At 40.7% G+C, this 22,919-nt stretch overlaps 2 protein-coding genes across 8 annotated transcripts in view; one reads left to right on the plus strand and one right to left on the minus strand.

The window, feature by feature from the left end:
• The window catches only part of syne1a (spectrin repeat containing, nuclear envelope 1a), a 136,165-nt gene extending 124,416 nt beyond the window's left edge, over nucleotides 1–11,749 (minus strand). For 4 of the 7 annotated variants that reach the window (XM_084952169.1, XM_084952172.1, XM_084952171.1 and 1 more), the window contains exon 1: nucleotides 118–645. In XM_084952169.1, coding sequence (XP_084808295.1) covers nucleotides 118–202 — 85 coding nt within the window. In that variant the 5' untranslated portion in view covers nucleotides 203–645. Of the gene's footprint in view, nucleotides 1–117; nucleotides 649–11,451 lie in introns of those variants that run through there. The other 3 variants (XM_084952168.1, XM_084952170.1, XM_084952173.1) reach the window with 3 other exon arrangements.
• Nucleotides 11,750–16,257: 4,508 nt separating this feature from the next.
• myct1a (myc target 1a) lies at nucleotides 16,258–20,380 on the plus strand. The gene is made up of 2 exons (XM_084954127.1): nucleotides 16,258–16,649; nucleotides 19,162–20,380. The coding sequence occupies exons 1-2, from the start codon at nucleotides 16,595–16,597 to the stop codon at nucleotides 19,704–19,706; spliced, it is 600 nt and encodes a 199-aa protein (XP_084810253.1). The 5' UTR covers nucleotides 16,258–16,594; the 3' UTR covers nucleotides 19,707–20,380.
• The last annotated feature ends 2,539 nt before the right edge of the window (nucleotides 20,381–22,919 follow it).

Below are 22,919 nucleotides of genomic sequence, written 5' to 3' on the forward strand. Positions count from 1 at the left end.
ACCCTACACACATGCAAAAATACACATTTTCTGCACTTGCTTTCTTTTTGGAGTCTCTATCTGTCTCAGCAGAACACACACATGCACACAGCCGCGCACACAAACTGCCCCACTTACCCCGGAGGTATTGGTAGAAGCCCGCCACCAGGTTGAGGGATGTGTTCTTTTTCGGGGAGGCTTCGCCCCCTACTTGCCGTGCCATCTTGTAACCCGGATTATGCCTCAACTTGTGCTTGTTTCATGGGGGCACTGAGAGGACATCAACGACAACCTCTGGGAGAGGCAACACTTGCCCTTGCTCCTGCCCTTGTTGCCCACCCCCCTTTTTTTCGGGGGGAGGTGTCTTTAAAGAGCTCCCTGAAGCACCGGACCTCCTGAGATGACAGCAGTGGAACTGTTGCGCTGAGGTAAAACAGGGAGGAAAGAACCACCCTCTTGTTTCTCCTGTCGCCCTTTACGTTCTGCCGTCCTCTGTCCTGCCCTGCAGTAGCGGGCTGCAGACTCAGTCAGACTCAGTGGTTTTCCTGCCTGTTAAGCAGCTTGGGAGTGTGATGTGAGAGTATGCGTGATGCAATGACTGTTTGTGTGTGTATGTGTGTGAGAGAGTGCTGCGCAGTGCCGGCTTGCCTCAGCATCAATCTTTTTTTGCTTAGTCTCCCTCTCTCTCTTCCCCTCTCATATCCTCTCTACCTGTGTCCTTCCCTCCCACGTTTTCTCTCTCTCTTTCTCTCTCTCTCTCTCTCAATTTTTCGCTATAGGCTGCAGGGAAAAAAAATTACTTCCCTCCAATGGCTAGCCAATCAGAGTGCGTGGGAATGAGTGATGTCACAGTAGCCCCATCCGCATGTGGAAAGGGAGGACTTAGCGGTGGTGGGTGGGTTAAAGGACACCATTTAGCAGGTTAGTAGGGGAAAAGCGGGAGCTCTTCTGTGACAGCACCACACACACAAACACACAAACACTAAAGCAACGCGGGGACAGACGTGCAGGAATTCCCTATGTGCTGCTGGCACTCTTAATTCCCCTCCTCGCTCTCCCTCTGTCATCCATACAGATACCATGCGGTGCTCTGAGGCACGCTGCTTCTTTACTCCATAGAGCCTTCAGGGGAGCAGACTACCACTGACAGTCATCCTGTCTGATCTCCTACTGTACTCCCTTCAAAAAAGAAAAAAAGAAAAGAGCCACTTTCATCTCAACCACAGTCACAAACAGTCTGTTTGTTTTCTCTCTGGGTAAGCGACTACTGAACAGGAGTGGAAAACAATACAGGAGGATGTAATATCTGGGACGAGGTTTGGATTGTCATACAGCATGAAATGTACACAGTCCACAAAGCGTCTCGGACAAGAACAATATAGGGAAGTCCAGAACAAAGAAGACCACCACTTTCATTCTGATTCAGTCATGCTGTGGAAACTGCACTGCTGCTGCTGCTGCTGGTAAAACTTTTACTGCTAAACAAGGCAACAAAAAACATTAGACAATGGGTGCACTGTTTGTCCAACTACTGAGAGTTCATTTTACAAAGGCATGTTCCCTGAGCGCGAGAAATCCCAAGACGATACTGGGAATTAAACAAAAAGCTAACTTGCGCCATTCCCTATGGTTTAACATCTTCTCATGATGTTGCATAAAGCTGGGTGTGCATGTCCCCAGTGTATGTTGACCCCTTCTTCTTTCACACTCTGATTCCTATCTCAGTTTCTGCCTGACCTCTGCTCTCCTGCATTCAGCCTTTTCTGTTTGTTCCCCATCTCCTCCAACAACCACAGGCATACACGCGCACACACAGACACAAAAACATACAGCCAGTGTGAGCTCTGGCAAAATTAAAATTGCAGAGCTTCTTTTGAAACCATATTCAGAGAGTTTCCTGGAAAGCAATATTCATGCTGAAGAGCCCGGTGCATCTTATATCAGCCTTAAAGATGAAAGGACCATTCATCATTTGTATGATTTTCCCTTTTTGTTCTTTGGGTTCCCCCCATAAGGGATTTTAATTATAAAAGTCATCAATAACCGATGGCAGCTGTCATCCACTATCTGTCTGCTGATAATCACACCGCTGACACTCCTCCCTCTAACAGCCCTGGAACTGGCCGTCATAATGTGAGCCTATCCCTCTGGATGACTCTTTGAAACGAGTGTCTGTCAAGCAGCGCTTTACATTTCTGAACATACAGTTGGAGAGCTGTGTATGTGTGACGGACTGTGCAGGCATTTTAGCTCAAACGACAGTTCAAAGAAATATTCATGCAGTCCTGGTTTTTTTTTCATATTGACATTTGCATTGCCTTTACCAGCTTTCTCTAAACTATAAAAACATGATTTATGCCAGTGGAAAGCAAAATCCATTGGGGGTTTCACTCTGCACAAACTCGCAATCCCAATTCAATAACATTACTGCAAGAAAATCCTTTGGCCCATGCTGCGCTGCAACCAGGCAAAGATCTATTGTTCTAGAGAGCCCACGCATTATCAATGATGTAAATAATAAAACAGAATATATTGACCGATGCACAGTGTGTTTCCATTTACTCCAGCCTCTATGCCAAGTTCAAGGTGCTGCTAAACAGCTACACCCAAACTCAGAAGTGTGAGGGAACTATCCGAGGTGCTGAACCCGCCAAAAAGAATCAATCAACGAGAATTAATGCAATTTTTAATCCACTTTAAAGCAGTAAATTTACAAAGAGCCAGCACTAAATAATGACCAGCTATAGCCATGCTGAAGGTCCAAGTCTTTTGAGCTCAGTATTTCTATTTTTTTGTTTTGTTTTGTTTTTTTTTTAGATAATTTTTCCTTTTTAACAGTGAAAAATGTGGAAGCAGAACTTCTCTGGTGAACTAAACTGTTAAGAAAAACAACCCCAGGGCAAAAACCAAAACAACATGGTGAGGATTCATGGGACTTATTAGACTTCACCATGGGAGCTGAGAGAACCACAGGGTGAGCAGGTGCACACAGGCTCACACACACATGTTGAACAGAATAAGCTGAATGGAGACAATCACTTTCACATATACTGTATGTACAAGAATAAACCAACAGACTCCTTTAGGCTGCAGATCTCAGGAGTGTTTCAGTCTTTCCAAGAGGAAAAAAAAAAAGATGATAGTGGGGGGTTGAAACAGCCTGAACCTCAGCTGGTCTGGATCCCTGTTAGAGCCCCTGGCAGCCCCAGAAAATACCAGATCCTTCACTGAGGTTGTGGAGGTTGGACCTGGGTCAGCGCCCAGCGCTCACACAGGTATGCCTGCGGGGTGCGATGCTTCCTGAGGAGAGGAGGAACCGTCTCTTTTCAGCCATTAAAGGAAAAACAAACGCCCCCCTGGAAGGTGGAATAACACTGTGTCTGCTCATCATATAATGCATTCACCCTAAGGATATTTGGGTTTTCTCTCTGAGCAAACAAGACTTCTTATTTAGCCCTTCATGACTGTACAGAGACACAGCGCCACCTTGTGGATAAGTAAAGCTTTAAGTATTTGAAGTTGATGGGGATTTTTTTCTTATGAATGCATATTTCCCAAGAAGCAACGTATAGACAAAAGAAAGCAAGAGAAGAGGACCGAAAGAACAAGCTCAGCTTTAAACCTCAGCCTCTCAGATGACCTCGCTCTGCACTCAAAGCATTTCTGATCTCTTTTAATCTATTAATGACTCCACAACTCACCAGCCATGATTATGGCCGGTCACATATGGACAGGCACTCCACATACTTACTGTACAAGGTCACACACTCTGATGTCAAGTATTAATGTAGTAATACATTGATTTAATCATATTATCTTCATATTATTCAAGCTGGTGGACATTTAAATTCATCTAACAGCTGCATACCAACCTGGATTAATTGCTTAAACGACAGTCACTATGAATGTGTGTGTATATGATGAGGCTTTTTTAGATTTCTGAAAATAGTGCATCTTGCAGCACAACATTAATGGATCGTGCCTGTGAACACCATCGTGCACTAAATGGATGGCTTTGTTGTACGCCGCAGAGGTACCCTATAATTGCTTCACACTCTTTCTCACACACACACAACCTGTTTTGCAACACTTGCACGCACACCCATCCCACTGCACTGATTTCACAGGGTTTAGAGGCTTTTCTACCCCTGCTTCTTCCAACAGCTTATTTATCCACTTCCTGACTCCAGCTCTTCTCTTTCACCCCAACAATTCCTAATTTATAAAAAAAAAAAACCTTCTCTGCACTTCCGCTGGAGTACTTTAGCCCGAGCACTCAATAACACCATCTATCACGCTCTCAGCACCTCCACTCAACCCTCACGTCCATTCAGCCTCTCCATTCGCCATCCCACTTCATTTACAACACATTTTTACCAGACCCGACGTAAGTGCTGAGACGGAAGTCCAAATGTCAGCCAATTAGCATACCTAATTACATTTCAGTAATAATGATACCACATTAAAAGGCCTAAGAAGGGGGGAACAAGTCAAAGTGATTATCAAAACAACCCCTTGCCTCTTTCAAGCACCATCACTCCCTTTTCAGTAGCAGATGTGCAGAGAAGGCACTTTGTCGTTTGACAAAAATGTCCAAATATCACAGTGTTCATTAAAGCCAGGCCACTGATACAGTAATTTCAGCAATTTTAGCACCTGCGGTACTGACGCACACACATACACACACACACAACAGCAATGAAGGCAGATCAGAATGCAAATGCAATACAGCAAAACAAACTAAAGGAATTTAAAAAAGAAATGTGTAAAAATCAAATGAGACAAAAAAGTCTCTCTTAGCGTAGACAGTATATTCGTTTCAGATATTAATTTGATTCATTTCTGACAGAGGAGCTGCAAAATATCAGATACATCCTGCAGCGAATCAGTGTTAGTCCGTGAGCTACAGCCTTCTGTCTTGTTTTATCAAGGTCTTCTTTATCACAGCGAAATACATTTAGGTGAACACAACAAAATTTTAACATCACACACACAATCAGACTAAACAAGCGGCTAATACAAAGCATCTATTCCACTGGAGGCACAGGGGGTCGTATCAAAACACCATTCAGCGGCACTAAGAGCATTAGAAAGACTCAATTTGGCTTTGAAAAAATATTTTCTGCTTGATGTTTCTCTGCTGCTCTCCATGAATGTGTGTGATGATTGTGTGTGTGTGTGTGTGTGTGTGTGTGTGTGTGTGTGTGGGAGAGTGCGGGAGTGGGTCAGACAGTCTAAGCTCTTTATCCAGGTTCAGTGGCTCGCCGCACATTACAGGGACGAGTAAAGTGAAAGGACTAGCGTCAGCACACTAAATAAATCACTGTGGCCAGAGCAGTAAATTCAGTTATAATGCTCGTCTTTGCTGTGAAATAAAAATGCTGCCTGGCACAGAGCCAGAATCATCTGCAAAATCCTGTTGCACATATCCACTTGAGCGCATTTATGCCCATCCAGCTGGGCAAATTTTCTATGTTATTAAAAGTGAACCTAAACCAATTCTTTTTTTGCATCCGGCAGATGTCCGAGCGCCTTTTACTTCACTAAAACCGTCTGTCCCATTCACAGTGCATATCTGTAAAGGTATTACATTTAATTTCCTTCTACTTTCACCTGAATTTTGTTGTTTTTTTTTCCTTATTACGCATTCTTGCAACAGGCAAAAAGGGCTTGTTGTGTCAGATGGCAGAGTTGCGTCTGTTTCTTAAAAACAAAATGAGGTGTTTTTATTTTCATTATTTTCTGTGAGCGACACAGAAAACAGGAAAACTTGGAAATTACTTACTTATTACCACATTATCTGCCTGACTGACCTTTACGAGGTCAAGGATTCACAATCTGACCTCTATTTAAAAGCGCTAAATTTACCGCCAGAGGCAAAAGTTTCTACTATCCAATCACAATGAGACAGAGGGAAAAGGGGGACAGAGGTGTCTGTGGGTGAGAGATAAGAGCCTGCATGAGACTCAGAGTATTACAGAAAGAGGCTGAATGTGTCTCGGGGTCAAAAGCTCAGGTGTCAGGATTTTATCTGTTAAGACATTGTTTGGCACGTCCGTCAAAACTATCTGAAGCTTCAATCTGACAGACAGCATCAAAGAAGATACTGTATCGTGGAATCGGTGTGGCCTAAAGCTGTGATTTTGCCCCATGCTACAGCACCTAATAGTTTGAGATAACATAAATACTCCTTTCATTATATCTTTAGAGTCACTTAATGCTGCCTGTGTTGCATAAAATGTTAGAGTTAGAGAAAGATTTGATATTGTAATTCTTCTTCTTCACTTAAATAACGCAGGAATACACTCTGACCTTCGTGAAAGAGTGACATTTAAAAGAGCGTCTAGAGTGGATGAGTGTGACCCACCGTACATATTGTAAAGGAGGGACCCTCAGTGACCTAATCTTGTGATACGTCACTCAAAACCTCACTGACTGTCAGGTTAAAAGAGATTATGATCTGATCTGCAATAGAAGCTGCCACTGGGAAACTTGCATGGTCTGAACACAGATACCCATTAGTGCAGGGACACACATACACACACACCCTTTTATCAAGCATAACGTGCTGTTACAGAAGCAGAGCCTGAACCAGACATGCCCCATAAGCCCACAGGGTGAAAAAGAGAAAAAAAAGCCCTGTGCTGGCTGTCATGCGACTGCCGTTTATGGCAACGAGTCACAAACACAATCTGGAAGTACAAGGAGAAGAAGAAGCAGCAGAACAAACAACAACTCACGCTACAGCGTTGTTCCCGAGCAGACGCTCTGCCACAGTTCTGCTCTGGTGGCCTTGAAGACTTCCTCTGGGTCTGTTTAACCGCTCAGTTAAACTGCTGACACCCAGTCTTATTAAAAAATTACAAAAATAAAACGTTGCACTAGAGCTATTTTTAACACAGCGATTATTTCGGTGTCTATGTAAATGTGGACACGTGTGTGTGTGTGTGTGAAGCCACGGTGTGCAGAGCCACAGACGATAAATAGTGGTGTCACAGCTAAACAGGAGGCTGGCATGGCTCAAGGTGACCGTCTGCTTGGGCCTTCCTTGGCTGCGGCCGCATCATAATGTCGCCCCTGGCAACAGGATGTCAAGCTGGCCCTGTGCCAACCCAAGGATCTGTGCCAGGCCCACTAGCAACTAGGAGCTTAAAAGCTGGTGTGTGGGCTCGCTCTCTCTCTCCACCCACCCACCCCCCCAACAACTCTGCTGGTCCAGTCCTCATTTTCCTGCTTTTCCCGCTGTCGCTCTCATTCCCATTTCATCCATCTGAAACTCTCAGTATGGGGCTCATATCTTCCAGATGTGCTGCTTCTCTGTTGCCTATGCACTTTACCCTCTCAGCCTTTTTTCCCCCTGCTAAGCATCTTCCTTTACCAAAATTACACAATGCAGAGAAAACTCATGCAGGTGTGCACACCCACCTCAATGAGATTTAGCAAACTTGTCCACTTGATGGGCCGGCAGACGGCAGCGCCCAGAGGCGTAGGCATGGACGTACGCCTCTTCCGCCCACGACAGAGAAAACAGGTGAGAAATTGTAATAGCAAAAGCAGCGCATCGCTTTTCTCGTTAATGAGAGACAACAAACAGGCAAATTCCACAGCATATGGATGAGTTCAGGCTGGGAGGTGTTCAAAGCGGCCTTGCCGTTCTCTGCCATATGGTGTCACTAATTGCGATGTTTTTGGGGGTTTTTTCCCTTTTGTATGCGACAGAGAGGTGCACCAAAAGAGCTGGTTAAAGGGAGAAAAACACAAGCCCAAAACTGGGGCAAAAGTTTTGATTGTTTTGATGTTGCATTGAGCCGTTTCTTTCTTCTCAAGCGGCCGCCAAATTGAGCCTTGAGGGAGAACGGTTTAAACCATGGCGATTTGAGATTGTTATATTCCCTCGAGATGATGAGGAAATATGTTAAACTAATCGCGGTTTACAAGACATGCAAGTGACATTAGATTAGATATATTTATACAACTAACCAAGTTTTCTTCCCTCAAACACATGTGAACATAACAATTATCCCAGTAGAGTCACATTGTCATGAACAAAGGCTACATACATTTCATCTACAGCTGTCTTTTAGGGTACAAGCTCAGAACTATATGATACTGGAAAGAACACGTTTTTATGTTGTGTTTCACTTTCATCTGCAGATTAATGAAAAATAAGTGCTCCTCTTTGATTCCTACAAAACATCTTGATTATATTATCACAGGTTTAGCTCTCGCCTCCCAGGAGGCGGCAACCAGAACACATCAAACAAATGAAATTAGATTCTGCTTGCCCGCTGTCAACAAGCTAATTTGATGCTGTACTCAGAGGTGAGAACATATGAGATACATGTTATGAAAAAAGAAAGAAAAAAAACTACAGAGTACAATCAAAAAGTTCCACGACTCAACCCATTATAAAGGAAAGACAATACTCCTGATTTAAATTTGGACTAAACCTAAATATCTGGAGAAAGTACATGTACAGAGGCAACTGTAAAGGGGACCGGCCACTTCATTAGGTATACCTTGCTAGTATTGAGAGATTTTGGTCCATATTGAATTGATTATCACACAGTTGCTGCAGTGTGCTGCACATGCAAGCATGTGCATGTGTATGTTCCACCACAGAGTAAAGGCCCTCATCTTGATAGAGAAAATGTGACCGTGGAGGCCATTTGAGTACATTGTACTCATTGCTATATTCAAGAAACTAGCTTGATGTGATCGAGCAGTGTGACACGGTGCATGAGAAGATGTGTACACATAAAGGCATAGACATGATGCGGATCAATACTCAGGTAGGCTGTAGCATTCAAACAATTCTGTGTTGGTACTAAGGGGCCCAAAGAGTGCCAAGAAAATATCCCCCAACACTATTATAATATTAAGAGTACTTTGAATCAGTGGTAAAAGGCAGGATGGAGCCATGCTATCGTGTTGTTTCTCCAAATTCTGACCCTACCCTCTGAATATCACAGCAGAAATCAGAGTTCATCACACTAGGTAATGTTTTCCAATCATATGTTGTCTAATTCTAGTGAGCCTGTTTGAATTGTTGCCTTAACCTCCTGTTCTTAGCTGATAGGAGCAGCTCCTATTGGGTTCTTCTGTGGCTGTAGCCCATGTGCTTCAACGTGGTGTTCAGAAATCTTCTTCTGCATATCTTGTTTGTATTCAGTTACTGTTACCTTCCCATCAGCTCAAAGCAGTCTGGCTTCAGTCTTCTCCTCTGACCTCTGCCATCAGCAAGATATTTTCTCCTGCTAGTCATTGGATAGTTTCTATTTTTTTGGACCAGTCTCTGTAAGCCCCTGAGATGGTTTTGTGGGGAAATTCTCAGTAGGTCAGCATTTTCTGAAGAACTCAGATCAGCCGTTTTTGACACCAACAACCATGCTGCGTTCAAAGATACTCAAATCATCGTTCTTTCCCATTCTGATCCTCAGTTTAAACATTAGCAAGTCGTTTTGATCATGTCTGCATGCCTAAATCCTTTTAGTTGCCGCCATGTTTGATGAATTAGACATTTATGTTAAGCAGCTGAACAGGTGTAGCTAATAAAGTGGCCGGTGAATGTAGATCAAGTACAGATTTTGCTTTTTCAACACATTTAGTAAGAACGATGCATATTCCAACCACAGGCAATATATCAGACTCGAATATAATAGGCACATACTAAATTCAGCAGAATCAAAGATGATCTACGTGTTGTATTTTTGTGGTAACCGCTACTGCGGCTACATTAGAGCAGCATTCCCACAAACCCTCAGTCTTTCCATTTGTAAAGACACCCACAGCAACAGAAACAATTTTATCTGAAATGCTTACAATTTGTGAAACCATTAAAGCAACAGTTGGTAAAAGGGCCGTTTGCTAAAATGAGATAAAAGTTTCACTAACTGGAGCTGACACACTGCCAAAAAAAGTAGGATCCAGTCAGAAGTCTGTGGCTGGAACAAACCACTGTCATGTTATTTACATCCTTACAGCATTCAATAAGAATCCTATACCTATAAGTAGTAGAAGCTTGCCAGATATCTAGAAACACCACCATTTAGATGCCGATGAAACATTATCCACCTCTTTGAAATGGGGGTGTCTCCCTGCGGATTAATTTGTTTTAATTCTAAGAAGTATGAATAAATAATGGGATCATATGACACCCTTTCATTGTTGCAAATGGTTAAATGCGCACTCAATGCGTGTCTGCATCAATCCGTCTTTGCACTGGAGAGACGGCTCGAGGGGAGGCTTCTAAAATTAGATCCATCAGCGTACAATTGAGATTCAAAGTGTGCATCCACACCTGCACACAGTGATGCAGGGGAACCACGTGGCTGCTGATGCTGTTCTCGGCTTTCACAGAAACTGCCACCTCAGAAGCCGTACAGTGAGCAGCCATATTGGATCTCAGCTCTAGTGTCACCTGACTTTCCTGCTACTTTGCAAGCGTCATCAATCTGATCCTGTCAGCAAAGGATACATGATCCCGGCACACTGAGATACACCGTTTCCCACTGGAAGCCTGTGAAACTGTTAAAGCCATGCTGTTTCATTATTAGCAAATGGGAATAAATGCTAGTTATCTGCTGCAAAAAATACAATAAAATAAAATTTTAAAGAATAGAGAATAAAATTTTAAAGAAGAAATAAAAGTTAGAGGTTAGAGAAGATTAAAAAAAAAATACTTTAAGCTGATTATTTTAAATTAGCCAGGTTGGATGTAACTGTGCCAGCAAGCTGAGGATATAACTGTCCATTATGAGGAGTCCTGCTACTAGAGCCGAGTTAGGCTGAGGAATAGACTTCATCCTGTCAGCTTCTCTGAGGATTAGCTTTGCTATTGTCTGCTTCCCTGTCAATCAACATACAGAAACATATATATACACACAAACACACACACTGCACTCCATGTGTGCAATCACTAACACAGATAGACCAAACACACAGCGAGCAAGCAGGCAATTAAAACAAACACAAAACACAAACAAGAATGGGGCAATAATGCTGTCTCTCACACATTTACTCATTACCATTTGATCAAGTTTTTTTTCCCAATGAAAAAGAAAAAATATATGTTAAATAATAAGCTCTAACCGCTGCAGGTTTCTCCATCTCGATTTTAAAAAAGATTCAGAGCATTTAAAATAAACCAAAGCACTGATAGGGCCTGAAGGTGAGATAAAACAGAACTGATTATAACCCCAAATTTCTACTGTACTTCTTATACTGCATGCAGTGACATTGCACATTCCACTGATTTATGTCCTTCTCATACCAAACATTTATCAGCCATATGAACTTGAATTCCAGCATTACACATCAGGACATTCATGTCATGAGGATGAGATGAAAGACAGATTTTTCCACGCTGTCTCTACCTCATTCTGCTCTGCTGTGTCATACCAAGCTCTAGGTCACCTCTAAACACTCTGCAAAACCAAGTTAGAGCATTGTGAGTAAGCATTTGGCTCCTACCTTGCAGCTTCTGCATCACGTTGGTAATATCCCGAGCAGAGTGTCCGTAGTGCCTGGGTGATGCCATGCTGCTGTACTGAGGTCACTAAAGTCACGTCCCAGCTCCTGTGAATCACCCTGGCAAGATCCTCATGCTCTGACCAGGACTGCAGCAGTTTAGAGTCTTCACACTGACCGCAGGGTGTCAAGACTGAATCATGCCAATGTTGCTGTTTCCTTTGAAGTCATCCCTGTTACAGTAGCTGTCTGCAATCCTCACATTCTGCAAAGCTCCTCCCCTGGTAATGATGATGTAAGTGCAAACTGGATGTGTATGCGAGCATGCATGCATGTGTGTCTGTGCACTGAACATCTTAGAGGCCCCCCTCCCTTCCCTGAGCCTTTTACTCCTGCAGACTGTATAGCTTTGTGGTCTGCATGTACTGCCACCTGCTGTCCAACCAAAAGGAATACGCTTCCATCTCAGACCTCAGGATAGGGCTTCTTCTCTTGCCTTCTGGTTCTTCCACACGGGAAGTTGTCTTCAGTTGGGCAAATGTGCGTGTCTGCAGAGTGGCAAAAGAAAGAAACAAGAAAAAACTGAATGAGTCACAGAAAATGTGCGATGGAAGATAAATCTCACTTTAAAAAGGGCCGACATTAAAGAATCAAACCTGTCAGCACCAATACATGTTAAGGCTACTGAAAATTTATTAGACTCAATTTGAGGGTAATATTGGTTTGAGCATTAATTTGTTGAAATGGTTAAAGCCAAACTTGTGCACTCACTCCAGAGTGATAACTACGCCTTCAGCCAGACAGAAGGACTGATGTATTTGCTTTATTAGTGGTGGAAAATGGATGCTATTTACCAAGATTAACTGCTCTTAAATTACTGAAGATAAAATGGAGGCAAAATGGATGAAAATAATTAGCGTTAATGATGCATAGAAAACAAAATCACTTACATATTTGAAAGCATGTTGTTTTGAAAATGAGCTAAATGGCTCTACCACATAAAAATCCAGAAAGTATAATAATTTGTTGGCTTTGTTTGATGGTTAAGGAAAGAATTTCAAGCTCCAACCTGTTGTATAAATCACATTTGGGTTGGGTTGCACCTTAAAAATACAGTTTTTTAATATGAATTCATTGTAATAAATAAAATAATACAATGACTAGATGATCATATATTGTCTATATTGTTCTCCTTACTTAAAGGAATAGACTGGGACCCTGTTATTAATCATTTTTCCTAACAGAAAAATGTTATTTCACTGGTATTGATAGAGGTAGACCATCTCTAGCATGATAAAATCTAAATATACATAAGCATACAGAGAACATGTGCACACGTGTGCAAAAGTATGACATAATGCTGCTTGATTTCAATATAAACTAGAAGTTTATAGCAATGAATTAAGTTGCTACATAATTCATTGCTTATTGGGCAGCTTTGTAAATTATCCAATGACATCACCTTTACAGTGTGCTCAGGTTAAAGGTTGGATGGGGTGCGGGTGGCGGTGGGGGGATTGGTGTCTTTTGCAGATCAAATCCTTGAAAATAAGCGAGCTGGATCCTAACCAAAGGACATTTCATTTTAAATGTAGTTTTAAAGGAATCACACATATATTTTGGGGCTGGAATGACAAAGAACATTAAGAACAAACCTCTGTGAATCAAGCAATAAAGCATCTCCCTTAAAACACAATGTCCAAGATATACTACCCAACAACAGATCAATGCCACTCTTTGAAATGCAAGAGGGAGGTGCGATGAACCACTGGGCTCTGAGCACTTATCGCGATGTGTAATCCCATTAGACAAGTCCTTTCATCATCATCTCAGGAGAGCTCTTAGAAAACTAAAAGAGGGAGCTACAGAGCTCCGTCCAGAGCGTCATTCCACAAAGGCAGACACAGAGGAGGACGCCTTGAAAACAGAAAAACTAATAAATGATCGACTGAAGCTTCTTTGATTTCACTAAATGATTGGCAGCAGGTGAAAAGGGCTGATTTTAAGGATGAGGATTTGCCTTCCACAGTATATCTGCAGGTCTGGATGTCTAGATTTCTGCAACATCTCTGCAGCTTTTTTGAAGCTTTTGTTGCGTGCTGTTGTTTTGTTTGTTTTCTGCAGTGACTGTGTAAAAATAATATTTACTGGGGGGAAATATTTGTCTTTCAGCCAAAAAGCTGTGGAGAGAAGATGTGGAAGAACATGAAATCCTCAAAATAACTCCCCCAAACAAGATGAATTGGTGTTTTACTGGTAAACCTACCAAAAAAATGTTCTAAACCACAGTGTAAGACAAGGCAAAAACAAAACAAAACAATAATCCATTCAAATTACAGGCCTGCCATTGCTACTGCCATAGAAAATATGGGGCAAAAGATTTACCTTGGTGAATTCAGTATCAGCTATACAGGAACTCCTTCCCAATAAATGTACATGTGTCAGAATCAGCCGTTTGACTTGTCAGTGCACTGAAATGTTGTGGGATTTCGCTGGATTGGCCGGCTGCTCTGCAGCAGGAATGGACTGCTGATTCCTACATTTTTACACAGCTCAGCTCGAGGTGACCTCTACCGTTCAGCGCCCCTGTGGACCAAAACGGATTCAGCGAAAGAGAAAGTCGACAATGCTGCAGCAGAGGAGAGCAGAGACAAAACACTCAGGTCAATAGGAAACCATCCAAGAGTAACCCTTTTAAGATCCGTTTTCTTATCTAATCATTCCACAGCCAGAGAGCTGGGAGCAAGACTGCTAGCATGGTAATCTCTTTCATGCATAGTCAGCAGTTTTCTGAAATCTCATTAGAAAGTTTGCTGTCAACCTGCATGGCAAAAATCAACATGCTAAGAGAGAAACGCTGTTCTGCAAATCTATTATGGGTCCTGAATTATTGTATCTGAAAAGTTGTTTACCACGAAACATGTTTGAAACATGAGTGACTCTTTCCAGTTATACTGATGTATGTTATGTATTCAACTCAGAAGCCTTTTACATGTTTTTCTATAGCAAAAAGGACACAATTATTTATGAAATTAATTCATGAAAATTGTGTAAAAATGTACTTGCCTTAAAGGGCTGCCACCCATTATTAATTAAGATGCAGAAAGCATGGCTTTTTTTGAGTGCAATACTGTTGAATAATCATTATGTGGAGGTCTGCAAACAGACTGTATCACACATTCAAAAGTACAGTCCAAATGTTAAAGATAAATAACCTTTTATCATTTGTGTCTGCTAATTAGCTAACAGAGATGTTTTTCTAACTCTTTTCCCCCATTTTGACTGGCGTTTAATGTTTACAGATGTTTAATGTTTACAGGGTGGGAGCAGACATGGTCTCTGACTTTCAGATCACATAAAGAGATGTGTTATGAAGTTACCCTGGAGTATTGCTCCATCTACTGATCAAAGCGGGGACAGAAGAAACACAGAGAGTAGCTCCCTGGTGCATTAATTTCTAACCAATGCAATGTCTTTAAAACAAAACAGTATCACCCAGTTGCTTCTCTTCTTCTCACCTGTTTATTTTTATTTTACTAATTTTATACATGCTCCAGAAAAGCACATTGATATAAGCCACAGCTTCGAAGGTTCATAAAATATTAATTTTTAAAAATCTGTAAAATCTGCATTTTATTTTGCTACCTAAATCTTTGAAGTACTTCTGGATGTGTATTTCTTTACTAAGACATTAAGGACTGCACAGTTATTTCCCACCACTCCACCCTACTACACTTGATAAATGCCATGAACAAAAGCTATAAAAGCTTAAAGAATGTCTCCGCCACATATCAACATGTTGGTTTATTGCCCTTCAGCTTCTCTATATCAGAAAACAATGGCCTGACATACTATTTTCAACAGGTCATACAGCCGAGCCAACAATTAAAGGAAGTTCAAGCTTTGGTTGGGATAGTCTCTCTCCCTTACTCTCTCTTTGCCAGTAAGAAGGTTAAAGCTCTCTTAACACAATAAACTCTCTGAGATTTTTGACTAAAATGCTCATAATTGTGTATTTTTTTTAAAAAAACATTGACTCAGTGAATGTGTAGAGAAAGCTGAGATCAGGGGTCAACTCGGAGAAGTAAAATAAAAAGCTGCTGTTGGAGCAAAGGGGCCGGTCTACCTCAGAGGCATACCAATGTGACTGCTGGCATCGTTCTTCCTGACTGAATTGATGAATTTGCAGCAGATTTGGCTGCAATTCTTTTTCCTTAGTTTAGCGTGGGATCAAAAACACAGAGATTCATTTCAGTGCATTATATCCTGATTTGTCGAGAGAAGGTGGTAAAAAAGAATTAGAAATAAAAATGTTGGTGTATCAAAAGAGCAGCTGAGCAGCTCTTCTTTCTTATCAAATTACATTTTCTTAATGAATCTCTCAAATTCAGGCAACTTTGGTTTTGATAGAGAGAGAGGCACTGAAGAAACACTGAGTTTACCAATAAAAATGCTGCAGTTAAAGACACTTGCAAAATTACAATCACCATTTTCAGTTGGAGATTTGCCTTTCAATGCCCCTTACAGCCCCAGAAATATAACTTCTGGTGCAAGGTGATGGCTTGTCGCCTGGGGTCTCTGTGACGGAAGAAAAAAAAAGAAAAGATTGAAATATTTATAATTTCTGAAAGGAAGAAAAATATTTGTGATTGTAATAGACTCTCATATGGTAACAGCTGAAGGACTAACTCCTGCGCTAGTGGTCCTTCTTCTACTTTAATCAACCTGAAGGAAATGATGAGAGGGGAAGTGATTACAGAAACACCCCGTCTCTATACCTCCAGGATCTCTGTCCTGGGTAGATAAGCCCCTCCTGTTGCTAATTTCCAGCAGAAAAGCAGGAAATGTGACAGTGTAGTTTTCCGCTTCCATAAACAAGCTGACTGTCAGAGTTAGCTGCCAGCCCTGCGAGCGTCTGGGCTGAGTCTCCTTTTGAGGGAGTCGGACGTTACTGACAGGGAAAGTGAGCAAAGGAGAAGAGGGAGAAAGTAGGGGGAACAGGAAAAGAGACGGGACAGAAAGACAGGAAAATCCATCAAAAAAAAAGGACAGGAAAGAATTGACAGGAGAGAAGGGAGAAGACGAGAGGAACAGACAGACTGAGGTTCAGTCTCTCTTCCTCTCCTTTGACAAAGCAGATAAAGTCATGGCTGCGAACAACACAAATTTCCTTCTGGAAATGCTTCAGCCTGCCGACGTTGGTGAGTTTTCTTTCTCTTTTAGCTGGTGTGTTTCATGTGGTTGCTCTGATTGGTGCCCTCAGGAATTCAAGCTTGAATCGCCTCCTGGAATAGATGTAAAATGCGGGCCTGGTGCCTTTTTGAACCAAGCTTTATCATCCAAATTTGAATATTCAAAGAAACCTTTTCAGACTTCTAAGAATGCTCGATCTGTCTGGTGCTCATCTAAGGAGCGTGGAAAGAAAAGGACTTCTTTAAGTTTCTTGAGGACGTTTCACCTTTTATCCAAGAATCTTCTTCAGTTCTAAAACCAAATGGTGGAGAGTCCCAGGTATTTAAGCCCTAGTGGGAGTTTTCCCTTAAGAGGGTACTTGACCCACTATTGATCAGGTGCCTCATCAAATGAACAAAGGTGTAGGTCATTATCTGAGTTTTAAGGTGAAACCTCACCCTATCATGTGACCTACTGAATCAATGTTAATGTCAATCCAGTCACTTTTCTTTCTAAGCTCCTTAGATTACCATAACCTGGATGACTGAGAACCTACACAGACATACTTGCTGCTGATGTTTTCTTTTTTTCAGTTTTCCCTTATGGCATTTCCAGATGACTTTTTACTAGCGTCTGCCCTCCATTTTCCAAAATTAGAGAAAAAAAAAACTTGTGGAAATGTGGTCTAGTAACAAAGCAGGTTCAAACTTTTTGAACATTTTATTGAGGGGAACCCGATTTGTTTTCCTGGCATAAGTCCAGTGGTATTTGTCTCATCTGCTACATTCTCTTCCTTCTCTCAAGCATGCTCAGTTGGCTTTATCCAAGGCCAAGTAGCACTGAGCAAGAATATGTCAACAGCTTTTCATTTTTTGTCTGTGTGTGCGTGTGTGGAAATGAAACTCAGTTGGTTTGTTTTCTCCAAGACGCTCAATCTGTTAAACACAGGCAGAGGAAAGCCTATTATTATTTTGTCAAGGGCCACCATATTTCAAGACACGTCTGGCAATTCTCAGTTTCTTCCTAGCACACATCAAATTCCTTGCATTCACAGTGGATTATTTAAAAAAAAAAGACCATAAAGGTTATTTAGATGCACTGCATGTGCATAAGAGCAGTGAGGATGTATAACTTCACCAAGGCTGAAAAACCCTCCAACCTGTGCATTAATTGACTGTGTGGATCCAGAAGGATATTTAGATCCAAATTAATTTCTGATGTTGTATTGAGAGCATCAAAAAATGTATCTAAATGTATCTTTTAGTCAATTTTATATGCATTTGTAGAAATATTAACTGGTTGTTCCACACTTGCCACACAGAACTGCAAGCAAGTATTTGTGATACCTGGTAATCAGTCTTTCACATCACCGTGGTGGAATTTTGGCAAACTCTTCTTTGCAGAATTGTTTTAATTCAGCCACAGTGGAGGATTTTCCAGCATCAATGGCCTTTTTAAGGTCATGTCAAAAAAGACTCAATGGGATTTAAGTCAAGACTTTGACCACGCCACTCCAAAGCCTACATTTTTGTTTTGGTCTATTCAGAGGTGGGCCTGCCGATGTGTTTTAGATCACTGTTCTGCTGCATAGCCCAAGTGTACTTGAGCTTTAGGGCATGAACTGATGGCCAGACATTCTCCTTTAGAATTTTATTTTACTGTTGGTGTGGTGATCTTTTTATGAAATGCTGTGTTAGTTTTATGCCAGATGTAAAGGTACTCAAGCCTTCAAGAAATCTTGGGGTTCACCAAGATGTTTTTTGGCAGTGCAAGACAAGCCTTTGTGTTCTTTTTGGTCAGCAGTGGTTTTCTCCTTGGAACTCTCTCTTGGATGTCATTTTTGCCAAGTCATGAATTCTAAGTGTAACTGAGACATGTGAACCCTGCAGCTCTTTAGATGTTGTCCTGGTTATTTTCTGACCTCCTTCCATAAGTTATGGATGTGCGCGTGGACTAATTTCGGTAGGCCGGACACTCATAGGAAGGTTCACCACTGTTCCAAGTTTAGATTCCCAGCCTTAAAGCTTTAGAAATGGCTTTATAACCCTTTCCAGACTGATAGATATCAATGACTTTCTTTAGATCTTGGCACGATGTGCTGTCTTCTGAAATCTTTTAGCCTGCTTCACTTTGTCAGGCAGGTTCTATTTAAGTAATTCTTTGATTCAACGGGTCTGGCAGTAATCAAACCTAAGAGTGGCTTGTGAAACTGAAGTGAACTTCTGAAAAAATCTGGTTAATCACTGTTCATTCATGATTTCACACAGGGAATCATGAATTAACTGATTAATAATAAAATGATGGTTTAATAAATTAAACCATAATTTAAAACTGCATTTTATACTTACTCAGGTTATCTTTGTCTAATATTACAATTTCATTTAATGATCTAAAGCATATAAACAAAGAAGAAAGCAGGAAAGGGAGCAAACACTTTTTCACAGACTTGTAATGGGAATATTTGCGATATAAAAAAGATACTACAGCACAGATCATTTTATAAAGATCCTTTTTTTAAATGGTATGCTTCTCTCTTCACAGACCACCTGATTATAGCTTTCTGTGCTTCTGTGGCAGTGGGCCTTCTCTTGGGTGCCCTAGTTTATGTGATGCTTACTTGGTTTTCCCGACACAAAGCAGGCTCTGCCAGCATCACCCGCCGCCCGCATCGCCGCTCGCACACTTCTTCCCGCCATCGTCCAGGCTTTAACCGCAGCAGCAGCTATGACCGGCGAAGCAACAACAGCTTAGTGACAGCTGCTTTCACCTTTCACCGCCAGACCTCCTCTCCAGATCACTTTGACGCAATGGCGCATAAATCCAGCTTCAGGGGCTCCACCTTCCACCCGCTCCTCCAGTGCAGCCAAATTGCAAGAGAGGCAGAGGAGGGGAGCCAAACCACACTGCCACGTACACCACCTCTGACTACATCAACTGGATCAGCTCAAAGCGTAGCCCAGCCAGCTGCCACCCCACCAAGACCAGAGTCATTTTGGGGGAACAGTGTCAGAGGTCTTCATGCTACGCAGACCCCACCTCCAGCTTATGAGAGCATAATCAGAGCTTATCAGGAAACCCGAACCTAAGAGGAGTGAAAGCACCACTGGCTGATACTAATTGGGAGATGAACGGATTCCCAAACTGGACTAAATCTATAATGATTTTTATGATCAGGTGGAGCTGGAGTGGAGAAAACAAAGAGGCCAAGCTCAGCTAAGTGCCCTGCTTAACACAATAACTTCCTGAAATTACATAATTTTTTAGCAAATCTGCTATATATTTATAAACATATGTGCCTTTCATCATTAGATACTTTTATACAAAAAAACAAATTGTAAAAAGTCATTTGAATGGTGTTGCATCCTGTCAATGGTGATTATTTATAATGTAAGGCAAGACATATGCTTTCTCCGTGCAGGTCGTATAATAACTATGCAAGAAAAGATGTAATGATTGTACATGTGAAGCTTAAAAGATAAATAAAAAGTGTGTGTAAGCCTGTAGTTAATAAAGTGCATTAGACTATTTGATGTTTTATCAAATTCATGATGAAAACTTGGTTAAATGGACCTGATGTTTTTTTATTTTCTGAATCACATATTCAAGATGATTTTGTTTATGTGTTTGCATGAACAGCACTTGCGAATGTGACGTGAGAAAATGTGGGCATTAGGTATAAGAATTTTTGTTCTGTATGTTTTGAATGTATCTTACTGGACTCTGCTCTTAAGTTAATGCAATAAAGCAAGACTCAAAAAGGCTTTTCAGTGCAGACATTTTGGTCTGTAACAGGTCTGGAGGGACTTGGCAGGAAAACCATTTCTTCACATAAGCTGACACAAAATATATTAAAAAAGTGAATGATTCTTCCAATAAGGCCTCTACAGGTATAAAGAAAGGATACTGAGCAATCTCAAAATGTAATGGGTTCTGTCCGTTACCACTCCACCTATAGCTACTTTCAGCTGCTCCCTTGGTACAAGCACAAATGGGCTTTTAATCTCCAGCTAAAACTGAACCAGTGACCTTTTGCATGGCAAGCAAATGTCTGAACCATTGTAGTATGAACTGCTACTATGTTGATTTTCATGAAACCTCTCCAGCACACTTCATAAAAGTCAAGGTAGTCACCTTACGATGCAGTTTAACCTAGCACTCACTCAAATATGAGCTACCAACAGTTCAAGACTATAGTGTTGTTCCATAGTAATGCACTCTAGAGCAAAAAAAAGCCAGAATACAATAATAGTAATAGCTGTGTTAGACTGCTATATTTACAGTGCAGCTGTGCTGTCATTTTTATTACTGTCCTAACTGTTGTTTCCTGAAGAAGGAACTTGTGTACAACAGTAAAGTTTGAAAGGTGAAGGACACAATCCCTACAGAGCTCTTAAACTTTACAGGACCAAATGACGAGCAGCACTCGTAATGGCAAAACACATAATCGCTAAGGTATTTACAGCTGACTAAAACCAGACAGAAAAAATAATAATAAAAGCTAACCTAAAACTTAAAAATTTTAAACAATGCAAACTAAAAACTAAACTGAAACAAACAAACCTACTATGGAAACTAAATTAATTAGTTTTCCCACATTTAATACACACAAAAAAGAACTATACAACCGAATCTAAAAACATGAAGCTCACATATCAAAACATGACTCCAAAATGCTAAACTCTTAGCACAATTTTACTGGTCTCACTCAAATATCATTATAAATCCAAGTTTTGCACATTTCTGACACACAAATCCATTATTTAACACGCTTTTTTCACCTACAAAACACTGGCCTTCAAAAGGCAACACAATCATTACCAGTTACTCTCACTCATCATGCACCTCCTCAAACTCAACTAGAAGAACAATTCAGTCATGTGTCAGAGTATAAAAGAGGCCTCAAGTGTAGAAGAGGAAGACTAGCAGGCAGCGGAGGCCATCGTGGACGAGGAGGAAGAGGAAGGCTCAGCCATGCCAATATTTCCAGTGAAATGTGTGCAGCTGTCAGCTCAGTGGGACATTTTGTATTATAATAACCAATAAATACTTCTTTTGTTACCTTTTTGTATCGCTGCACTGATTTTCTTGGCAATGTTTCTCACTGTACTAACATTACATGGTGGAATTACTGAGTTTTGCCATATACTACATGAAACAGGTAACACTGGTGTTGAGATATATGTAGAACTGTAAATGCTATATTTGGACAAAACTCCCTACACTTCACCAGAATGAGAAAAAATAAACTTACTCTTACACATTTGCATGGATTTAAATATGTAGCTTCATGGCCAAAAAATACACAAATAATTTTTATAGTAGTTTCCTGAATTTCTGAATTTGGTTTTTGATGTTCTGTAGGAATGTAAAGGTATGTGTGTGTTGTTTTGGTTAAAGAAATCAGTTTTGAGAAGAGAGAACAATGTTTTGAGTTGTGTTTAAGTTTTTAAAAGTTTTATGATATGTTAAAAATGCAAATAAAATGTAAAAAACATGTAATAACAAATATGTTACTGCATGTAAAAAATACACTTCTGTTTAGATAGATATATTTTGCTCTTTTTGTCAGACCTTCCCACAGATGTCCTCCTATATATATTTTTTTGTCTTGTACTTATGGAAAAGAGTTGTAGAAAAGACATTACTGGTTTTAGTTCTAATAACATTTTGTCAAATTTTCACCTTAAATAAATCTGGTACATATTTGACTGAGAAAGAGAAAGGAGGTCAAACTCATTTTACACTGTGAGCCAGATACAGCACACTTTGATCTTAAGTGGGCCCGACCAATGAAACTCTTCTTTCTGTCCGTGCATAATGGTTTATTCGATTATTGAATATTATCTTAATATTTGATAAAGAAGCACAATTTCAACAGAACATCTCAGTTTTTTTCTACATAATAAAGATTCATTCACTGCTGTAGTGAATGAAAGAAATCTATATGTATGAGAATTAAATTGTAAGAAATAAACATGTAAAATTACAGAAAAAGTTCTGGTAGCTGTATCTTATTGTCAATCCTGTGATTACAAAACACAAAGTTTTTGTTTATTCACAGAAAACGTCCTTTATTTGTATCCATTGTTTAAAAAAAAAAACCCATTAATTTCTGTAGTGAAGAAAAGGAACTTTTCTGATATATTTTTTTTATCTGTTACCTAATTACTTTGGTGTGGCCACATGGGAGGTATTTAGCAGTAAAGATAAATCTGTGATACAAAATTATATTAAAAGTCAAACTTTTATGACTCTCTTCGCATTTCCTAAAGCTGTCCAGTGAGGCCTGATTGGAGTCT

This window comes from Perissodus microlepis, chromosome 15 (genome assembly GCF_051167445.1).
Source record: "Perissodus microlepis isolate ML-2025 ecotype Zambia chromosome 15, ASM5116744v1, whole genome shotgun sequence".
Taxonomy (NCBI): domain Eukaryota; kingdom Metazoa; phylum Chordata; class Actinopteri; order Cichliformes; family Cichlidae; genus Perissodus; species Perissodus microlepis.

Excerpts from the sequence above, each read along its gene's own strand:
- myct1a (XM_084954127.1), top strand. The coding sequence starts at position 16,595 with ATGGCTGCGAACAACACAAATTTCCTTCTGGAAATGCTTCAGCCTGCC. Across the intron at positions 16,650-19,161 it reads GCTTCAGCCTGCCGACGTTG|ACCACCTGATTATAGCTTTC; the intron begins GTGAGTTTTCTT and ends CTCTCTTCACAG.